Here is a 22,805-nt window from a genome sequence, read left to right as displayed (position 1 = left end):
GAAAACATGAGTCAGTGAAGCCTTCAACCTTAAGGCTATTACCTCCATTTACTAGTAAAAGATCCTTAGTCCTTCTCAAGTACTTAAGGATACACTTTACTGCTTTCCAGTGCTCCAAGCCTGGATCCGCCTGATACCTGCTCGTGACACTCAGAGCATGCGCTATATCAGGCCTTAGTACATAGCATGGCATACATGATAGACCATATTGTTAAGGCATAAGGTATCATATCCATGTTCGCCCTTTCTTGGAATTTTTCATGCCAAAACTTTTGACAATGGTTTCTATGTACCTGGACTGGGACAAGCCAAGCATCCTCTTAGATCTATCTCTATAGATTCTAATCCCCAAGATATAGGATGCTTCCCCTAAGTCCTTTATGGAGAAGTGTCTAGATAACCAAGTCTTTACTGTGGATAGCATTCCTACGTCATTCCCAATGATGAGGATGTCATCCACATATAACACCAAAAAGGTGATAGCGCTCCCACTTACCTTTCTGTATACACAAGGCTCATCTTCGTTCTTAACGAAGTCATAAGATCTGATTGCCTCATCAAATCTTATGTTCCAACTTCGGGAAGCTTGCTTTAGTCCATAAATGGATCTAAGCAGCCTACACACCTTATCTGGGCAGTTCTTGGACACGAATCCCTCAGGTTGCATCATATACACCTCCTCCTCCAGGTTCCCGTTGAGGAATGCGGTTTTCACATCCATCTGCCAGATCTCATAATCATAGTGTGCTGCAATAGCCAATAGAATTCTGATGGATTTTAGCATTGCTACGGGTGAGAAAGTTTCGTCGTAGTCAACACATTGCCTTTGACGATACCCCTTAGCCACTAGCCTTGCTTTATAGGTCTCTACCTTTCCATCTACTCCGATCTTTTTCTTAAAGATTCACTTGCAACCGATGGGTACAATACCTTCGGGTGCATCAACTAGGTTCCAAACCTTATTGGAGTATATAGAATCCATCTCAGAATTCATGGCTTCTTTCCACTTCCCGGATTCTATACTCATAATAGCCTCCTCGTAGGTCTGAGGATCAATATCCTCTACATCCTCTGCTCTAATATGTCCCACATATCTCTCAGGAGGATGGGATACTCTATCAGACCTGCGTAAAGTTGAAACTTGTGTATTAGATACCTGAACAGACTCGGGCTGTAGAGTGGTGCTTGAGCTTGGTTCCCTAACTTCGCTCAACTCTATCATTCTCCCACTGTCTCCGCCAAGAATGTGTTCCTTCTCAAGGAACACTGCTCTCTTAGCTACAAAGACCTTTTGGTCCTCGAGATGATAGAAATAATACCCACAAGTTTCCTTGGGGTATCCCACAAATTTGCATCGCTCTGTCCTTGATTCTAACTTATCGGGGTTGTGTCTTTTAACATGGGCAGAGCAGCCCCAAATCTTAACAACCTTAAGATTAGGCTTCTTCCCTTTCCATATCTCATATGGTGTAGACACTACCGACTTAGTTGGAACTCTGTTCAGAAGGTAAGCTGCGGTTTCTAGGGCATATCCCCAGAATGAGATGGGTAGGTCAGCGAAACTCATCATGGACCGTACCATATCTAATAATGTACGATTTCTCCTTTTAGAGACACCATTGAGCTGAGGTGTATAAGGAGGTGTCCATTGGGATAATATCCCATGGTCCTTGAGGAAGTGAGTAAACTCTGTACTTAAGTACTCACCACCTCGATCTGATCGAAGAGTTTTGATACTCTTTCCAGTCTGGTTCTCCACCTCATTCTTATACTCTCTGAATTTCTCAAAGGCCTCGGACTTGTACTTCATTAAGTACACATATCCATACCTTGAGAAATCATCAGTAAATGTAATGAAGTAGGAGTAACCTCCAATGGCATGAGTTGACATGGGTCCACATACATCACTATGTATGAGTTCCAACAACTCAGTGGCTCTCTCTCCAGTTCCACTAAATGGAGAGTTGGTCAGTTTTCCACGAATGCAAGGCTCACAAGTTGCATATGACACATAGTCGAATGGATCTAGATATCCATCATTTAGCAACTTTTGAATCCTTCTTTCATGGATGTGACCTAGCCTACAATGCCACAGGTATGCACTGTTCAACTCATCTCGTTTCCTTTTGGACACATTTATATTCATGATATGTGGAGTGGTGTCTAACATAAATAAACCATTATGCAATGTTCCTTTCGTGATGATCTTATCATCTAATAATATCGAACAACCATTGTTCTCAAAAACAAATTTATATCCACTAACTGTTAAACATGAAATGGAAATAATATTTTTGATAATAGAAGGAACAAAATAACATGCATCTAATGCAATAAAAGCTCCACTAGGCAGATGTAGAGCGACCTCGCCAACAGCTAATACAGCAACTTTTGCTCCATTACCCATCTTTAGGTCCATCTCGCCTCTCTCTAGTCTCCTAGGCCTTGCCAGAACCTGCAACGAATTGCATGTATGATAAGCACTACCGGTATCTAATACCCATGTGTTATCATAAGAGTCTGACAAATGGAGACTGATCATGAATGTACCTGAAGCTTCATCAAGCTTTTGTTTCGCCCTTTCTGCAAGGTACTCTTTGCAGTTTCTCTTCCAGTGCCCATCTTTACCACAGTGGAAGCACTGGCCTTTGTCCTTTGTTGGGTCTTTCTTAGCAACCTTTGCTTTACCTTGTTTGCCCTTGCCCTTTCCCTTCTTAAGGGACCTTTCTGCTTTCCTTTTCTTTCTGGTATCACCAGTGTAGAGAACTGGCTTCTCTTTCTTAATAGTACTCTCTGCCTCCCTCAACATAGTGAGGAGCTCTGGGAGAGTCACCTCAAGCTTGTTCATATTAAAATTCATTATGAACTGTGAAAAGGAATCTGGTAGGGACTGAAGCACAATGTCCACACACAAGTTATCCTCTAGGACCATTCCTAGACCTGTGAGTTTCTCTATCCACTCAATCATCTTTAGGACATGGTTCTGAACCGGTGTCCCCTCAGTCATCCTAGCGCGGAAAAGGCTCTTGGATATCTCATATCGTTGAGTCCTTCCCTGTTCCTCAAACAATTTACGGACATGTAGGAGAATGGATCTGGCATCCATCTTTTCATGTTGTCTCTGTAACTCTGGAGTCATAGAGCCCAACATATAGCACTGAGCAAGAGTGGAGTCATCAATGTACTTCACGTAGCGAGCGATCTCATCCTCGTTTGCCCCTTCTTCGGGCGTAGGCATCACTGTATCAAGGACATACACGATTTTCTCCGCTGTGAGAACAATTCTCAAGTTACGGAGCCAATCCGTATAATTTGGACCAGTGAGGCGGTTGACATCAAGTATGCCACGTAAGGGATTTGAAAGCGACATTTTCTGAAAATAAAGATGTAGCAAAAATGAATAACATGCAGATTTTGCAAGAAATAAACTATAAAGATATGGACTTCTATCTTAATATGCTCCCACTATTTTACTAACGAGTCACGCGACACCCTCAGCACGTGAAACGGAAGTCTCCGGCAGACTTCTAGTGGGGATCAGGATCCAATCAGCGTCTTAGTGTAACCTCGAGGGACTCGACCAATCACACTAAGCCTAAAAGGTAGACAACTCTTGCCGATCACAACTCCTTGTGATTCCCGTCCTGTTCGGCCTCCGAATCACCATGGCCTCGAGGGACTCGACCAACCATGATGCTCGGTTAAGTCAACACCTTCGTTACAAGATGAGTCTGATTTGATGATATACCCTCGAGGGACTCGACCAAGCATATCATGCCCTCAGGTCACCGGTGACATCTCTATGTCGTAAGCAAGATAGCGAATCGCGATATAGGTGAGTCTCGAGGGACTCGACCAACTCAACCTACACCGGGATTCGGTTCCTACTCATAACGATGGAAGGCAACGTGGGTCAATCTAATTGCCTCACGTTTACCGACTTAACATTATCGAGAGATGTTTCTATGATTAGGTCTCCTAATATGACATGTCACACATATGCATATTTAATATTTATCTACATCGCATGCAAATATATATACATATCTAGTATGTGTATAAGCAATCACACCAGATGATCATGGACCACAACCTAATATGATTAGGCCCGAGCCAGTAGGCCTAATCACTCACATCAAGATCTATGTGTGCAACGGTGCATCTCCATGCCTTGTGATCGTCCATCTCGTCCTCGTCGGTTCCGTCGACATCTTGATGCATCTCCATGCATCACGATCGTCCGTCTCGTGGGTCCCGCTATGGCATCCACGCTCCCGTTGCGCCTCCTCATGTGATTACAACTTAATCATAGGCACGCAGGCCCGACAATAAACGAGAAATATAATGGAGGTTCGCAGACCTCAATAATAATAATCACAAGTACACACATCACACGGTCCATGATCATCCGTCCACACATCATACATCACATGTATAAATAATCATCATCATGTAGGACTACTAGATAATAAAAATAATAATAATCAACTAAACCTTTTAATTAATTAATATTTTTCTGAAATCAGGGACATGTAGGGAATTTCTCAATTCCTAAGGGTATTTTCGTAATTTGGACAAAAGACAGAAACTGGAATTTCTCAAATTTCGAGGGGCAAAACTGTCTTTTGATCAGAAAACCCTAATGCCCTTTCTCCTTTCGCTGCTGCCGCCGCCGCCACCCTGCCGGCGGCGGCCTGTGCGGCGGGGCGAGGGCACTGCCCTCGCCTGCAGGCAGCACGCCCGCTGGGGGCGCTGCCGCTGCAGGTGGGCGCCCCCGCGGGCGCCGCCGCCTCCGCGGGCGGTTCTGCCCGCGAGGCAGCGCCCGCAGGCGGTGCTGCCTTGCTGGCGGCCGCCCCTGCGGGGTTTTTGCCAGTGGGAGCAGCGGCCACAGGCGCCGCTGCCCTGCGGTGCCTCAGCGCTCGCTGCTGCCCCGCGGCGCCTCTGCCCGCGGGCTCAGCGGCTGCAGGCGCCTCTACCCGCAGGCTGCCAGCCCCGCCGGCCGCAAGCCTGCTGCAAGCAGACCGCCGGCCGGCTGCTGCAGGCACAGCGCTTGCGCATGCGCCGGCGCTGTGCTGCCTGGCTGTGGCTGCGGCTGCCGCTGCAGGTGGCTGCAGGTATGCAGATCGAGGGTAGCAACGGTTTGCTGCCCTTCCTCGCTTTTGCGTCAACGATTTTGACATCAATATTCTTCCTAAACACAACATACGCAGTTCAAAACCAATCATTCGCACGAACAACCTGGCTCTGATACCACTGTTGGGAAATCATAGGGGGGGCGACATCATATGCGCAGCGGAAGAACAAGAAAACAAAAATCCCCGATTCCCAAAAAGATGTTCGTCGTCGTGCGAAGATTGGTGCGCAAAAATCCGCGAAACACAAAACTGCGTATAGAGATTGTGTTACCTAGGGAGATCTTATATTCCTGTTTCCTTGCAGATCCTTAGGAGAGGGTGAAGGAGGTCAAGCGTCCTCCTCTCTAGCGGTGATCCACACAGCAGGGTTGCGACGACGCTCCTCAAAACTCCAGGCCTACTCTGAGGTTGAGAGGGAGAGGAGAATAGGAAGGGCAAGCAAAGACTCTAGCCTATGAGGCTGTGAATCCCTCCTATTTATAGAGATCCCGTGTCAAAACCCTAATGGGTCCTTCCCTAGTGGGTATTGGATCTGCATCCAATATGACAAGGGCTCCGTCGGATATCTCATATCCGAACCTCTACTCATCGCAATGCCTACCATATGTGTGTGACCCTCTAGGCCCAATATCGAGCTGGCCGTGAGTCATACCTGTCAGAACTCCTTCTGACTGAGTGAATTATTATCTCTGTAATAATTCACTCGACTCATCGACTACGGAAGTACTAGGCCACTACGCCGTAGTCCCCAGACGATACAGGGGAATCCAATCCATTGGACCTGTCTGTCCTCAGTTACCATGTACCTATAGTCCCTCATCCATCTAATATCCCAGAGACCGTATATCGAGCATGGTGCTGTTAGACCCATACGGTTTCTACTCGAGTCTCGCTCTAATCGGATTCTCCCGGAGAACTCTTTCTCTCTCAACCCGAATGACCCTGGCCAGGGATTTGTCTGAGCAAGAACACATGGGATATACCTCTCATGATGCCGAGAGTGGATGATCCTCTATCGACACTCAATAGCCCTCGTAAGGTCGACTACCACTCCCAATGACCAGCTGTACTAGATCTGGGAACAGCCAAACCTATAAGTCTGGTATCAAAGAGTGGAGCACTCATACAGGACATCCTTGGTGTCTCAAGTCTAAGAACCAGATACACCACTAGGACTACGGAATCGTTGTCTGACAATAAGGCATCATCAACCATCCAGCATTCCGTAAGCGGATCAATCAGTGAACTCATTCTCCAATGAGCACCTGTACTGTATCCCTAGTGTCCCTACACGAGCAGCTATGAGACCAGCTGCATCTATCATATGGACGGGTATACAACACACCAGTCTATCCGGTTATCACGATGTCCCTCTCGAGTAACCTATGACCGGGATTATTTAGGATATGTGTTTAAAGGTGAATCGATCTCATTATCGTGATCTCATCACGATCCGATTCCCATTGCACAAATCCAAGGACATCACAATATATATGCATTTATGCAATAGTTATAAAGTGATATACGCCAAAATATAATAAGCAAAAAGATTCTGTATCAAGTCACACGTGCCATCACTCACGTGATTAACTTGCTGGGCACCTATGACTAACAGTAAGAAATAACAATCGATTTCTCTTTCTACAAACGAAGTATAATACAAGACTTTCCTGCTGCTTAAGAATATATATGATTGAGACGTCTAATCGAGAATGCATGCTATCAAATTAATAAACCAACTATTTTATAGGGTGACAATTTTAAAATTGACTACAAATTCAATTTGTCAACCAAGCATATTAAAATCGAACATCATTTTATTTGAAAAAATATATTTAAAAGGATTTATTGAGGTCATGAAGATTAAAAATAAAGAAAATGTAACAAATATTTTTATCATATCTCTTTTGAAAGAACCATTTGAAGATCTTTGAGGCATTTATCTCTAAATGTATATTTTAAGGGGGAATGTTAATAAATTTAAATATATTTTAAGAGATCATAAATTAATATTTTATTTTTAAATAAAATTAAATAAATTTATAGAGATTAAGGAATCTTGTATTTTATATCTATAAATAAATAACATCTACATATATATATATATATATATATATATATATATATATATATATATATATATATATCCATCGAAGATTTAAGTATTTAAGCTTATAAGACAAGACTGAAGTCTAAATATCGTTTAAGATTTATAAGTATTTTTTTTAAAAAAAAATTAATATAATTTTTTTTTCTTGTCTTGATTTTTTCTGTACTAAATTATACTTGCATGTCTTCGCGTAGACAGTGTAGAACCTGAGGCTGAGAGTGAGGATCGTTCCCCCTATTAAGGTCTGCAACGAAGATAAGTTTGCTCCTGCGACACGGTATCGATCAACAACTCAAAAACTTACCCTTCTTTTTGGGTTGAGAATAAGCATTACATCACATCGCATTTAACACATTTAGTTAGTAGTCTTTGACCATACTGGCATGAGAGTGACCCAGTAACTCCCCGTTGGGAATTGAATGATGGGAAGCAATGCATAGTTGCCAACCTCTACATGTTTTCCACGCGAATTTGGTGTTGCTCCTGATGCCAAGTGACCGAGACTTGGTGACAGAAGCACATCAATCTTTGTCCACATAAAGTGGAAAAAGGGCCATGTCTGGTTCATGAAATCTAAGACCTTCCTTCTCGTGCACACTCCGCTGCTACCACCTGACACAAGAAGACGAGAGTTAGGATGTTTGGCAACCATTTCTATCTCAGCTCTTCTTTCCAACTTTACCTTCAATCATGGCAGTCCTGCCATGGGAGCACACACAGGCATGCGTGAGAGAAAGTGGAAGAGACTTAGAAAGCACCAGTGTAACAGCAAAGCTCCCCATAAATCATGCCCATCTCAAATTTAAATTTGGGGTAACTGAAGAGATGAGTAACCTGCAATGATCACTTTGAACAGGCCACCATCCTCTCCTTTTGACCAGCTTTTGTAAGAGGATATCATAAGAAAACTTATCCAGTGAAATGAACATTTGTCCACCCCACAACTTTACCTAACAATGCAGATTACTAGTTAAATGAGGATATCACAAGTACTGTTTAATATACTTGTTAGGGAGGACCGGGACTCAATCCTATCACCCCATTTCCTCTCCTAGGATGGTAGCGAGCTGATTACTGTCTTCAGATATTTGGAAGCAGGGGACAGTTGGATGGCAAAAGAAACTACAACCTCTTTTTGTTACAGACAGGAAGATGAAGATGGATGACAGGATGTTGCTTCTTTTCTATCACTTGTAAATACATCATTGTGTCAGGCCCCCAACAGGCAAGAAGGATCAAGATTTGAATCTTACTGGAAGAGATGAGGGAGCAACACAGGGATGCCAAACAACACACAATGGGCATACCAATTTGATTGATTAAAGCAGACAAAGTGGTCGCCAGTCTTCTGGACAGTTGAATAAGTTGCTAATGGAGTGGGAATTAGGGTGTTGGGTTTGGATGTGACCCTGTCCTTATTCTGTCACCATGGCTACATTCTTATCGATTCACTTTGTGAAGACATAAAGATACCATGTCAGTATAGTATGACATTATTGCTCGTGCAACTCCTTGAGTATCTTTTAGTCACACATCTCGCACGAGAAGGCATTATATCAAACAGTGGAGTCAGCTAACTCCAATACGTTCATCAGATCTGACTTCATAATAGTCTAAAATAGCAGCAATGGATTGACCAGTGTTTTTATGGAAGGCCACATGGAGCACATAACCTAACTGTTAAAGTACACTAAAGTGGATAATCATGACTAAAAAGATCTATTTTGGATGAGGCTACGTTAGTTATCTCATTTGTCATGTGGAACGCCAATAACTTCCGTAATCCGTCTTTACTATCGAGTAAAGAAATGTCAGACCCAATTTAATAAGCTAATTGATCCATTAGTCTCATTAAACTTGAACCAATAGTCCAAAACGATCGAACCAAGTTAATAGTGGTAGACTCAACTGAGACTTATGAGTCTGTCCAAATCTGACTTCTATTATAAGACTAAACAGAATATTACATCCTCGTTAAGAATCAACATATCTCATAATCAGAACCCGACATGGTACTCGCAAGGTCTAGGCCAGTGATGACCCAATAAGTAGCCCTTTCCTGCTTGAGTCCCTGTGTTGATACCAACTAGACCTAATGAGATAACCTAAATGATTAACTTTTTTTTTCTGCATAAATCCACTGACACAGAATGCGGTAGTAGACTCGTCTAATCATCATTCAGATCCTTTTCCAATTCTGATTTGGGATTACACTAGTGTACAAGAAGAAAATGTGTAAATACAATTCATGATAAGCATATAAAAAAGAGCAAACTAGGGCAATTATAACATTTATGAGAATTCAGGAGTTACAAGAGGAAGAATTTGTTTACCAGTATAGTGGACACAGATGCTTCAGTCTTCATCCTGGCCACTGAAGGAATTAATAATCCTGCTTGTGGAGACACAGAGAAGTTAGTGACCAGCCCTCAAGGACCAGATAAGTTGCAGCTTAGATGCACATGTTCAAAATGTTCATCAGAACCAAAAATTGTTCGCACTGATAATGTTATAATCTCACATGCTAATGCACATTCATATTCTCCAATAACCTCAATAGAAATCATAAAAGTAGGTTGGAACCATTGGACATGCTAAAGTCAACAAATAGCACTGCTCTAGAATATAAATGTCTACACAAAGAACTGACTTGACTTTGGACGAGGGCAAAAACTTAACACAATTGGTCTTTCACTCTTGTCAACAAAATTTAATGAGTGAATCCTATACGCTTAACATAAATAAAAAAAGTAGGAGGACAGAGCCATTGGGAACAGAATTGCTAAATTCAAATTATGGCACTGCACTGGAATATAAATATTTGTCTGTTCAAAGAATTGGCTTGACTTTGGAGGGCTGATCACAAGGAGGATTCACTTGTCAAAAAATTTTAATGAGTGAATCCTCGTGTTGACTGAAAATCCCAAAGAGACAAGATAATGGTATAAAACCATTCTTTTAATTTTATCCGATGACACGCTCTAGTTTTCTACCTATCAAAATTTCAGTATAGCAGCTACTGCTGTTTGCAAAGAATGCAAGCTTTTCCTCATCATTGCACAGGTGGATGGTGACAAGTTCACTTTCTTTACCACTGTCAACAATTTAGGGTCACCATTCCAATTATACATGGTCATCTAAACTTCCCTACTATTGTGCCCTTAAACCAAGTGGTTAACACTGTATGACATAAGATACAAGAATTCTACCTGCAACTAATGATTGCTCATGAAAATTGTAGACTTGTGTACTTTGATAACTTCGATCATGGTGATGAAAATAGAAAGCTTATGATCAAATAAGCCAGTGAATACTGAACAATAGATAAAACTTCTGTTTTATTTACAAACGACTGATTTGGAGGTTGCGAAAGTTGCTACAAACAATCTCTTTGGTCTGATGGGCTTTCTCTTTCTTCACCAACACCCGGTCTTCTTTATCTCTCTCCCTCAAACATGCTAGCCACTTATCATCTCAAGGCACTGGCACACCTAGTAACCCTCAGACAGATAATACTAGTTGGTTCTTTAAACTAATCAAGTACTTTATTTTGATGTTTCACTATGTCTAGGAAAAATTTTGCTCTAGTTAAAGGTCCTTACACTATAATTGACTTGAGGCTCTTTTGAGTAGTCTTAAATCTTACAAGTTATTTAAAGAGGCTATTTAGCTGACAGAGGACAAATTGTCTGAGACATCCTTGGAAGAAAGAAATAAGCTATACCCACCATACTCCTATTTCTTTTATTCTCATCAATGTTCTATCTTCGATCTTCTCTCTGCCATCCTATTTGCAATATTAATAAAATCAGACATTGTTATCTCTCTTTCATGTCCAATCAAATCAACCTTACTTTAAACAACAGGGCAAAACAAAATATCTTGGGTCATTTAAACGATAAAAGAGGTTTATTCGGTAATAATAGGAAGACATTGATAACAGACACAACATTTCAGAGAAGAAGACAACAAAGAGTGAGAATTTACATCATAATTCTGTTATATCCTCTAGTAAGAAGACTATGTATGCGACTCAACCTTCTTCATGAAAAAAAGAGAGTTAAAAAAAAAAAGACTTCTTGATCGGTTAGGTTTCTAAGAGTCTGTTAATGTGAGGAAGATCAACAGGCGTACAGAGAAATGTATATATTCTCATTTAGTGACTTGTTTAGGTGAACATATTTCATATATTTAAGGATGCCACACAATATAAGAAAACAAATGTGCCTGTTGTTTAGGTTGCAACAATTCCATGATTAATTGCATCTAGAAGTTCAAAAGTTTTTCAAGATACAGCAAAGAAGTACACAAACAAGGTTTCGTTTTTATACTAGTAATTGTTAAGCTTAATGCAAAATTCTACGGCTTGCTGTAAAATTAGAATATATCCACAATCTAATATATCAAAGTAATGGATAAAAGATGGGGGATGCCCTTTGAATATCACTTCACTTGCAAAAATCTCCTCACCGTATCCAGGTTTATGAAATGGGACTTCATGAATCATTAAAAAAACTGTGAAAAACATGAAAGGTTTGCAGGAAAAAGCCGCAGCCGCAACATTGCATAGTAGGTTTGTGCTCCATATGCTGTTTTAATATCTTATCTAGAACCAATTTCTGTACAGAAATGAAGCAATTCTTGGGAAGTTCAAAAAAATGTGTTTGCAGTGTAGAACATGTGATTGGCTGTTTTTGAACAAATTTGAACTGAATTGTGAGAGGGAAAGAAAACAAAGAACAAATGCAACAGATGGAAAGCTTCAAACTTTTCCATTAAACGGGAAAAAAAAAAAAGAAGCTAATGGATTTAACTAGCTTTATATCACTGTCAAAACGTTTTCTAGAACGATTTAACTAGCTTTCATCCGGTCCTGTTCCCTTCTTTCACTTCTACTAGCTTCATAAAAGGCTTAACCGCATGCAAAACACAATCCTTTTGTAGTGACACTATATATTCATCACGCAATCTCATTCTATCACATGAATGAAAGTCCTTCCACCAGCCATATATTCTAGTCTTAGAACTCTACAGCAGAAACAAAGAAAAAGGAATTACAACTTAAATGCCCTTATCTTCAATCCACAATCCTTTCATCGACCCACCAAATCAGCCACAGTCTCAAGATCCTATAATGCGCAACAAGAATCAAGAATCAATAGTACAGCAAGTCCTGTGGCAGCAAAGCTCACCAGAAACCTCAAGATAAAGGAGCGCCTTCCTTCGACGAGGAGCGAAATGATAACCTAGTACTCATCACAATTATCGGAGATGATTCCTACGGAGAAATCAATTCGTCGGAACTAATTGATGATGCTTACCAGTTAACCAAGCTACGATCGAACTCCTGAGACCCAACGAAGAAACGGGAACCGAAGATGTGATGCCCTTGGATTCAAGATTTGTTGGTAAAAACATTGACCGTAGTACATCCTAAAATATAGACGACGAATTGATTTAGCTGAAGTCGAAAACTAAATCAAACTAACGATTGCTTTATTTGACAAAGAAAGTTACGGTCAACTCAGTTCGCCACTTCATATTGGGTCCTCTGATCGAGAATCAAACATTGAGGGTTGACTCTATAAGTTCGAGTCTTAGAAGTGAGTGAGCACGAATAAGCATGTTAGGTCAACCTCAACGCATCAAATTGACAACCAAAATCAATATTAATATTGTTACGGTAAGTAACTGTTTTAAGCCGTGGCCTCGGGGCCGACGCGGCTCGGTTCGGGTCCGAATGCGGGGATTTGGCGTGGCGTTCCTCGGGGCCGCCGGGGTGGCCGCTCGGGTTGATCAGGACATTCCGTCAGGGGGAGAGCTCCACTACGACGTCGGGGAAGAGGCGACGTCGCCTTCGTTCCTGCACACAGGTCGGGTCGGAAGCTCAGCCCAACCCCTCCGACGATCAAGTTAGAGATGTGGAAATGAGCTTTTCTAGTGAAGCAGTGTCCCCCCGTTTGTTTAGAACTCTGGGATATTTATAGATGAGCTTGATGTTACCTGACGTGCCCGCTTGCAGGGGCAGAATAGTACCTCGCGTGGCGTCTAACATTGCCACTGGGGTTGCATGGAGAACCGGGCTGCCGCAGGGTATGGGCAAGCCTCGGTCGACGTGTTCCCGCGCCTCGGTCGAGGGCACGGGGTCAAATGCTGAGGTCGTTGGCTGAGAGCTGGTGACTTTAGCGCACATCGAGTTGGCATTAATGCTTGCTTCCTCGGGCAGTGCGTCCACCTGGCGTGGCTGACGACGTGGCGTGTCACGTCGCCATTTTTGCCCTTATCAAATATAATGATATATCGTTTAAACATTAATATGAAATTAAAACGAGAAATATTATGTTCAAAACTTTATAAATAGAAATTAACAATTGATGCATATATATATATATATATATATATATATATATATATATATCCAAAGTAACCGACTTAAAATTTTAGATACAATGACATTAATAAAATATTTAAAACATTTGACATTAACTTGATTATATCATAATTAATTTATTTTTAATATTTTTTAACCTATTACATAGTATTCCCTTTAATAGTCATACTAGTAAACTAGCATTAGCTTAGGGATATCTCATCCTCATCCTTATCTCAACATTTATTTTTCATCCTCACCTCATTCTTTATTTAGACAGGGATGAGTCATCCTCGTTGGGGGCAAAGAACTTATAAGTTTCTCTCATCCTTTTGATTAATTTATTTAATTTTTTTTTAAAAAAATAAAACTACTATCAAACCTAATTAGCAATACTAAAATTTATATATAACAAAAAATAAAATATATTCAAACATAAACACAATCAAAATTATCATAACCCACGAGATAAGCAACGAGAAGATAAAGAATTAGGAAAATACATAAGCGAAGGGGGAGGGGAAAATAAGAGAGAGGAGATAGAAAAAAGTGTGGTCATTAAAAAAGAAAAAAAAAAAGAGTAGAATACCGAGGAATCATTATTGTCATTAAATACTTTCACCAAATGAATCATCATTTATGAATAGAGAAGGAAGGATAATTGATAGAGACAAAGTTAACCAAACACTACAGCATTGCCTATGATTAGAGATTGAGTGTCCACAACACATGTGGTTATAGGGAGGAAGACTTCTTGTTAATGAGATTTTTTTTTAAAATTTAATTCAATTAAATCATCATAAATTCAAATGAAAACACAGTCTGATAAAAAAAAAAAGGGTTAAAAATTTGATAATTTTTTTAGACGTATTGTGGGTATTTTTAAAAATTAGAGATATTGTTTGAAAATAAAATAAAATGAGGAAAATATTCATAGTGAATGATCATAGTGTTGTTCATAAAAATATTCTTTTAATATATATCATTAATTTCATCATAATTAATAACAGTAGGTAACCAAATCTTATAGATTTAGCTAATCTCAAAAGACACAATTTATTTTAATGCATATATTCCACTAAAGAATTTTCTTTTATTATTATAATGTAAATGTTTTTGGATATTTATTCATTACGAGTGCTTCTATTTGCCTCTCGGGGAACCGACCGCAAGGCCACACAAGATACGCACAAACCAAGTGAAGTGCATCGAACACTGTCCACAGGGGAACCCATTAGCCGCATCTCTTCTGTATAAGACGCCGAAGCAGCACCCTTCACTCGTTTCGTCCCCAGCAAATCGAGCCTTGAAGGAGAAAGTGGTGTCAGATCTAGCCCTAGAAACATGGAGCAGCAGCTATTGACGAGGCTGGAGGCGGCGGTGGCGCGGCTGGAGGCGGCGGTGGCGCGGCTGGAGGCCCTCGCATCCGCCGGATCCGCTCCCTCGGCCTCGTCGATAGATCTAACCGACGCGGCGCCCCTGGATCCCGCTATCTCCGCGTTCGACGAGATGGTCGCCAACTCCCTCGGCCGGGTCTCCGCGGCCGCCGGCAAGATCGGAGGGCAGGTCCTCGATGCCACAAAGACTATCGAGGAAGCGTTCACGGTGCTGAAGGAGCTCCTCATCACTGCCAAACAACGCCAGGTTGGTCGCATCCGATCCGATCTATTCTTCCTTTTACTGGCGCACCATCTGATTCGATGCGGAAAGCTCGGTGATTCACTTGAAATACCTGTCATCCCATCCTTGTTTCTTGGGATACCTCTCTTTCTGGTTTATTTCCTTCGAATTAGTTTCTTTACAGTCTCCACTTATAACGGTATAGAGCAGCAAGGAATATTTCACATCGTATATTAGTTAGGTCTATGTGTCGCATCCGATCGTAGCCCGGTCTATTTTGTCTTCTTTAAGAGTAGCTCATGACATTAATGGTCACAATTCAAACACTTTATGGATTCTTTAGCTGCCTTGATGACAAGGAATGCTTTAATAATGATATAGTAAAATTAAACTCTAATTGTTACCTTGCCTTTAATCTCGAGACCGGTATCGAGTTAACTGTGAACTGTTTTGTCGTCTATTTGATTCACTTGTTCATTTTTTTCTTAAACATTTGTGACAGTGAATATGGTCTCTCTATATATTATTAGTGCTTAAGGATCCTTGGAGTTTGATCAAAACTTCTCATTGATGCCACAGAAGCCAGACGTTGCTGGTTTACCAGAGTTTTTGAAGCCATTGAATGACGTGATTCTCAGAGCAAATTCCATGGCAGAAGTAAAGCGATCTGAATATTTTAACCATTTGAAGGCAGCTTCTGATAGTCTAACAGCTTTGGCTTGGATAGCTTACATGGGAAAAGATTGTGGTTAGTGCATTTGTAACCTATGCTCTTTCTCCCCTTTTCTGTTGTGATCTGTTTTTGCATTTTGATATGTTGTACTTAAGTTCTTTCCTTTCTTGAAATTTATTGGCTTCCTCCCAGGCATGAGCATGCCAATAGCTCATGTGGAAGAAAGTTGGCAGATGGCAGAATTCTACAATAATAAGGTATGCTTAAGTATAAATATCACCATGAAAGTGATCTGAAAGTTCGCCAATGACAAAATTCTCATAAACTAAAAGAAATGCAGAGACATTTATTTATGCATTCATGTCATTACCGTTGAATAGGTAATTAAAAGGTTATCACCAATGGCTGAACAATATCTGCATAATTATGCAACAAAATTTTGACTATAAGAAGTTTATGGCTGTTTGGACCTATTTTGATGTCCTTAAATTAGTCCTTCTAACCTTGCACTTTCTATGCAATTGTCATAAGTTTAAATGATACCATTATTGTGTTACCTAGCTATAGTGTATATAATTCCTCAGCTAAGGTCAACTGATGAAACTCTGTACTGTGTCCCACAAGTCACCAGGCTCTTACAACAGACAGTGGTGATACTAATTGTTTTTAAAGTGCATTCTTTTGCTGATTGATCAAATTCTATTATCATATGAGATGTAGCTAAGACTATTAAAATTCTATTATCATATGAGATGTAGCTAAAACTATTGGAGTTTGTATTGGGGATTGTTGCTGATTTAGTGCATGCAGAAAATACTATAACTTGGTCATTCTAGTCAGTATGAATCACTTGGTGCAGCCAACTGCTACCTTGTAGATGTTGGTCAATTACAAACTTGGGTCTTTAAAAATCACTTAACTTTTGTACGTCAGATTGTCTAAAAAACATGTAACGATAGATCTGTCATGCTCAAGATGACCTACAGATCATACCTATAAGCTTAGCTCTCTGTATCCCAAGTTAAGATTTTTTATGGGGCTCTAGTTTTGTCCGATCAGCTGAAGTTTGATATCAGTTACATTGGACGTTATTTTTAGATATATTGTATTGTTATGGAAAAGCAAAAAAAAAAAAAAAAAAAATCTAATAACTAGCACTTGGTGCCATCATATGAGTGTACCTATTATAGAAGGAATAATTAATTATTCAAAACTAAGATTTCATGTGTCTATTCATAAAATTGATGGTCAACAGCCAAAAATTATGTTCTACATGATGTTCATGTTTGACGATGTAGAGTTTTCTTGGTTAAGTTCTCTACCAGAGGAAACCAGTTTGTGGCATATCTCATATTCTTACATTATCTACTGTTTTCAACAAATATGCACTCTAGATGCATCAGATTAGTTCCCTAGAATTTCATCAATAACAACAGTTTATTCTTGAAAGAACAACTTCCATCATTCCATTTTCAGATTCTTGTGGAGTACAGAAATAAGAATCCGGACCATGTAGAGTGGGCAAAAGCTTTAAAGGAGTTATATCTGCCAGCCCTACGGGACTATGTGAAAAGTTTTTATCCCTTGGGTCCTGCTTGGGGTACAGTTGCAGTTGTTTCTTCATCATCATCCTCTTCTGCCATCACCAAAGCTCCTGCTGCAAGGGCCCCTGCTCCACCACCTCCACCCGCAACACCACTTTTTAGCACAGAAACTACATCATCACGTCCTAAAGAAGGAATGTCTGCTGTCTTTGAAGAGATTAGCTCTGGAAAATCGACAACTGCAGGTACATAAACATAAACTATTAAGTTGTACTTTTTGACTGTGAGGTAGTGGGTGAATGGCATTTGGCCTCTACTTGTTAGGCCTGAGGAAAGTTACGGATGACATGAAGACCAAAAACCGGGCTGATAGAACTGGTGTCATAGCTGCAACAGAGAAAAGTCCTCGTGCCAATTCATTTTCATTTTCTAGAGCACCCCCGAAGTTGGAGCTTCAAATGGGTCGCAAGTGAGGATGCGTTCATCCTTCCTTCTAATATAGTCTGCACTTCTATAGTTTTACTAGACTTATAGAACTTCCCTTTTCTTTAATTGTTATATTTGTGTAGCATTTATTATCAGTAAACATATATGGCAGATGGGCGGTCGAAAATCAGATTGGAAAGAAGAATTTGGTTATAGATGACTGTGACTCAAAGCAGTCTGTATACATATTTGGGTGCAAGGATTCTGTTTTACAAGTAAAAGGTAATCCTTAGGTTTCTGTTTTCATTTTTAGGTTCTTTTCTAATTTTTATGCTTTTAGAAATATGATTGGCCTCTCCATGTATATGTTTGAAAATTTGATTAATATTTGCAGGAAAAGTGAACAACATAACTGTTGATAAATGCAACAAAATGGGAATTGTTTTTACAGTAAGTGAAGAAATTTGGCTATCCCAAAATGAAAAACAAGGCTTTCATAATTATATGCTTGTCTCATCTATAATTCTCCGATATGATGTTTAAAGTTCCTTTTGTGGTTGTCATTTAGGATGTTGTCGCAGCTTGTGAAGTTGTGAATTGCAATGGTGTTGAGGTGCAATGTCAGGTACCTGAGCATCTCTTGTTACTTGTAAAATTGAGAAAAAAATTAATTCAAACTATCCGGTGCAGCAAACTCGTTAAAGAAACCTGAGAAGCTGTTCGATTGAGTTTTTCTAGTAACCTTTGATTTAGAAGAGCATTGTAGGAGTTACTGTAGGAAGATAGTAATTTTTATTGTTTTCTTTTGGAAAAAAATAATATTTCAGATTCCAGCAACCCATGCTGGCTAACGTAATGCGCAGGCAGGCTATGCAAATAAACTCTAGGCTATTATCTTTAGAACAGAGACATCCAATATTCTTTTTCTCCAATGGAAAAAAATTGATATCTTAGTTTCCAATGTCACTGTTGCAAACTAAGCCAAATATGTGCAGGGTTCAGCACCAACTATATCTGTTGACAACACTTCTGGTTGCCAATTATATCTAAGCAGTTCTTCATTGGGGGCTTCTATAACCACGGCTAAATCAAGTGAAATTAATGTGCTAGTTCCTGGTGCTGGCCCTGACAGTGACTGGGTAAGATTCTTTCACATTTTCTTGATATTTATCTTTCGCCTTTCTTACTTTGCAGACAGAATGAAATCATATCGTTTACCTTATCTACCAATTAGCTATTAAAGTAAGCCTTGTCATCATGGTGAGATTGCTTCTTTATCCGCTGGGTGTTTACTACAAGCTTGATGTCTCTATTTCTGTTCTTTTTTTGCACTGAATGTCCACTTGATTGTAACATTAATAACCAAATTACCAATGTAAGTTGGTAGTGATCTTCACCTCCTTCTAGCCTCGTTTATATTATTTGTTTAGTTGAAAAAAATTAGGACGTCTGAGATAGGGATTGCAATTTCAACCGGGATCTACAGACTACAGAGTATCAAATTGATTTAGCCCGTTCAAGTTGGTTTTCACTAGCTTGGACTGACAAGTGGGAGAGTTTTATGGCATAATTTTCAAAATCTGATCGGGCTGGGTCGGGATTGGATGACTTGTTTTGCCACGGATCCATCCCACAGAAATCACTAGCTTTGACTGAGAAATAGGAGGGTTTTATGGCATAATTTCAAAATATGATTGGGCAGTATCCAGATTGCATGACTTATTTTGCCATGAATCCACCTCACATAAAGATTTCATCTACTATATTGCAAATAAAATTAAAATATGCCAATATTATTACATCAATTTTCACAGTATATTCATATCAGGGCAGAACAGGAAAAGACGATAAGGATGGGTTTTTTGTTGGTTGAGTATGGTTTTATTTTTCTTAATTTTGATTGGTTGGGACAAAGTTAGATTTTTTGAGTGGTAGGACAGGGATGTTTTAAGTAAAACTCAACCCACCTTGTTGCCATCTCTAGTCTAAGAGTAAGAACATTTTGGTTATACAATAATCTTCGCAAGTCATGGTGAGCCATGCCATTTTTCTTCATTAATTCATTGAAGATATTCATCTAGTTCTTTATATACAAGTGAATGGGAGTCGAATGAAGATTTAATTTGGTCAATCACTGTTGTTTCAGATTCAATACAATTGTCTTTTTATTCGTGAACAATTATGTATTATTTCGATAGAGGATAAGATGAGAGAGAATCATTCAAGATGGTATGAGTATGTGCTTAGGAAATATATGAATGCGATAGTTAGAAGAAACAAAATGATTAATATTAGTGGTAAAAGGAGAGACAAAGGAAGATCTAAAAAGACCTTAATAAAAATTATAAATGAATATTTAAATGCTCTAAACTTCACTAAAAATATGGTTTTTTACAGATCTCAATGACAGCAAAAGATCCATGTAGTCGATCCTTAATAGTTGGGACTTACGGCTTTATTGATGTTGTTGTTATTGTTGTATTCAGTACAATTCTCATCCTGCAGTTCATTTCTGAATGAGTCCTTTCATTCAATATCTTGGCAGTCAAACTTCTACTATACTGGCTGGAGGGTTGTTCTCTTGTTAAATCTATGATTTGGTGCATGCACAAATTGATGTTTGTGGTCCTTACCTAATTTGAAAATAGCAACTGTGTTCTTGTCTTCTTCCATTGACTGTTCACTTCTATTATGCTAGGTTTGTTTAACTATGAAATTTCCTTATTTATTATTAAGTTAGGGTGCTCCCATGTCATGATTCATGTAAATTCATTATTCATGGCAAGAAAACAATACAAATCTCATCATGTAATGTATGAGCATATCTTCCTATTTGCATTTACCTTAATAAAAACAGTTGATTTCTATTTTCGCTATCTCTGCCACTGGTTCTTTGTATGTGTTGTGATGTCTGAAATTCTAGCGACCCTAGTCAATGGTTGTTTTTTAATCTGATTTTTATGGCATTAGATTGGCTGATACAAGGTAAAGTTCTCAATCTTTGATGGTAAGATTGAGCATAAATTATCCCAAATAATCGTGTTGGACTGCTTTGTTGCTTTGCTATTAATTATTATGACAAGATAGAGGTTGTGTTTGTTTTTTTAAAAACAAATGTAGGAAATATTGTATTGAAATAAGACTTGGCTTATAAAAGATAATAATATATGATGCTGACAATGGTTGAATCTTTCCTGTTAATATGGTGAATGGGCATCCTTTTCCTTTTCTGAATGAATCTTCATCTTACATTTTCTTGTGCTTCCATGGTAATTTTAAGTACGGCCTTTTATCTCATGGTTGCAACCAATTAAAGAAAACTAAGGGCTGTAAAAGTGTCAGTGATGGAACAATTTGTTAATTTTAGGTTCTACCAAATCAGCTTAAATATAAAATTAGATAAGGACATATGCAGGATTCTGGCTCTGAAGTCGGTTATTGTTTTGGACTTCCAAATAAAGTTCTGAATGATGGTTTGGCGACCAAATATTATAAGAATGTGTTTCACTGTATAACCCAAGTGTCATAACTATCTGACAGTTGTCTACAGAAAACAGCTTCTATGAAGGTACCTTGTTAAAAGATTTAAGTCAGTATTAATATCATGCTACGCTAAAAAAGGAACTTAGATGTCTTACTGTGATTAAGCATGGCCAACCTGATAATCTCTTCCATCATGTCAACAGCTTCTACTTTGCCAGCAATAGTCTTCAGTTGAAAGGCTTTCTTCCCAGCCTAGGCTTCCAAAAAAGGAGCCAAGTTTTTTTTTCTTATATTTTTATGGATAAACCACCAGCATGAATGGACATATTGGTGAACTCTCAAATCGGTTGTCATTACACATTGGATTTTCTCCATTTTAAAGAAATTCTAACTTCTTATAAGCTCACGGATTACTACTCTTAAGATGAAGTTCATCCCTCATCTTCCCAAAGGGAAACCTCCGAGAATACCCAAGATTGTGAGACAATTGATAACTTTGTGGGAAGTTCAGTACACATTGTCAACTCACTAATCTACTCTCTAGGACTGCTAACGCTGGACTCAGATTGAAAATTGTCATTTTGGCAAGGGTCTTACAAGGTGTTGTTCCAAATGGTTTTCTATTCATCTAGATGAGTGTTAATTTTATCAAGGACTTAATGACTTTCCATTAAAATGCTGACTAGATTGAAAATGTATAATTTAGCTAATCAAACAGGGCAGCAGCAAACAAGGGATACTGGATTTGATTATATGCTGTCTTATCCTTCTAAATAAGGGACTATTTATATTGCTCGAACTTTGGAGGAGCAATTGATTTTGGAAATCTAACCCTCTACCTTGGTTTCTATTCCAAATGCTAAAACCGGAATTGCATGCTTCACATATTTGTCCGAAACCGACCCTACATATGAAATTCTATGATATATTGTCATGATAATAACGAGTAACTAATATATTTTAGAACTTCTTCTCAAACATTGCTGCTTACGATTGTAGGTTGAGCATTCATTGCCACAGCAGTTTGTCCACACCTTCAAAGATGGCGAGATGAGAACATCACCAGTCTCTCACTCTGGAGCGTAGACATGCTTGTTAACAAGCTTTTTCCTATGCCCTTGTGGAGTATTTTTTATCATGTTGAGATGAGTGCCAAGAACAGAACATTCTGCGTGTTTTTTTGTTTTAAGTTTCCATTCATCTCTGCGGTTATGCAGTCCAAGCTTGTCCCTATTATGCTACTCTTTGTCATGGTCACCGATCGCAATACTCGTCACCGGTTTCCTGCCTAACCCAAATCTCATCTTCATCTGTTCTCACAGGACAGGTTTACTGTTATGTGGTCAAACAGCGCATTTTGTTGTGATTATGATTATAATGAGTTTTATGCTGAAAAGAAAGCATGTGTTTTGACAAACAATAAATCTTGTGTCTTCTTCACCTT

At 39.3% G+C, this 22,805-nt stretch overlaps 1 protein-coding gene and 1 long non-coding RNA gene across 2 annotated transcripts; one reads left to right on the top strand and one right to left on the bottom strand.

The window, feature by feature from the left end:
- Positions 1-7,613: 7,613 nt before the first annotated feature.
- Positions 7,614-12,622, bottom strand: LOC135616445 (uncharacterized). Its single transcript, XR_010488341.1, has 3 exons — positions 12,438-12,622; positions 9,579-9,637; positions 7,614-7,857 (listed from the first exon to the last, which is right to left on the bottom strand). It is a non-coding gene; the product is annotated as an uncharacterized LOC135616445 (long non-coding RNA).
- Positions 12,623-14,789: 2,167 nt separating this feature from the next.
- LOC103992937 (cyclase-associated protein 1) lies at positions 14,790-22,761 on the top strand. The gene is made up of 10 exons (XM_009412867.3): positions 14,790-15,259; positions 15,815-15,983; positions 16,101-16,165; positions 17,385-17,697; positions 17,777-17,921; positions 18,051-18,160; positions 18,273-18,328; positions 18,447-18,503; positions 18,874-19,017; positions 22,361-22,761. Exons 1-10 carry the CDS (start codon positions 14,960-14,962, stop codon positions 22,445-22,447), a joined length of 1,446 nt encoding a protein of 481 aa, XP_009411142.2. The 5' UTR covers positions 14,790-14,959; the 3' UTR covers positions 22,448-22,761.
- The last annotated feature ends 44 nt before the right edge of the window (positions 22,762-22,805 follow it).

Source organism: Musa acuminata, chromosome BXJ2-7 (genome assembly GCF_036884655.1).
Source record: "Musa acuminata AAA Group cultivar baxijiao chromosome BXJ2-7, Cavendish_Baxijiao_AAA, whole genome shotgun sequence".
In the NCBI taxonomy this organism is placed as follows: domain Eukaryota; kingdom Viridiplantae; phylum Streptophyta; class Magnoliopsida; order Zingiberales; family Musaceae; genus Musa; species Musa acuminata.
The sequence above is the reverse complement of the archived record's forward strand: the minus strand, read 5'-3'. Positions and strand labels throughout refer to the sequence as shown.

Coding starts and splice junctions, on each gene's coding strand:
- LOC103992937 (XM_009412867.3), top strand. CDS start 14,960: ATGGAGCAGCAGCTATTGACGAGGCTGGAGGCGGCGGTGGCGCGGCTG. Junction 17,698..17,776: donor TGGAAAATCGACAACTGCAG/GTACATAAACAT, acceptor TCTACTTGTTAG/GCCTGAGGAAAGTTACGGAT. Junction 19,018..22,360: donor CTGGCCCTGACAGTGACTGG/GTAAGATTCTTT, acceptor TTACGATTGTAG/GTTGAGCATTCATTGCCACA.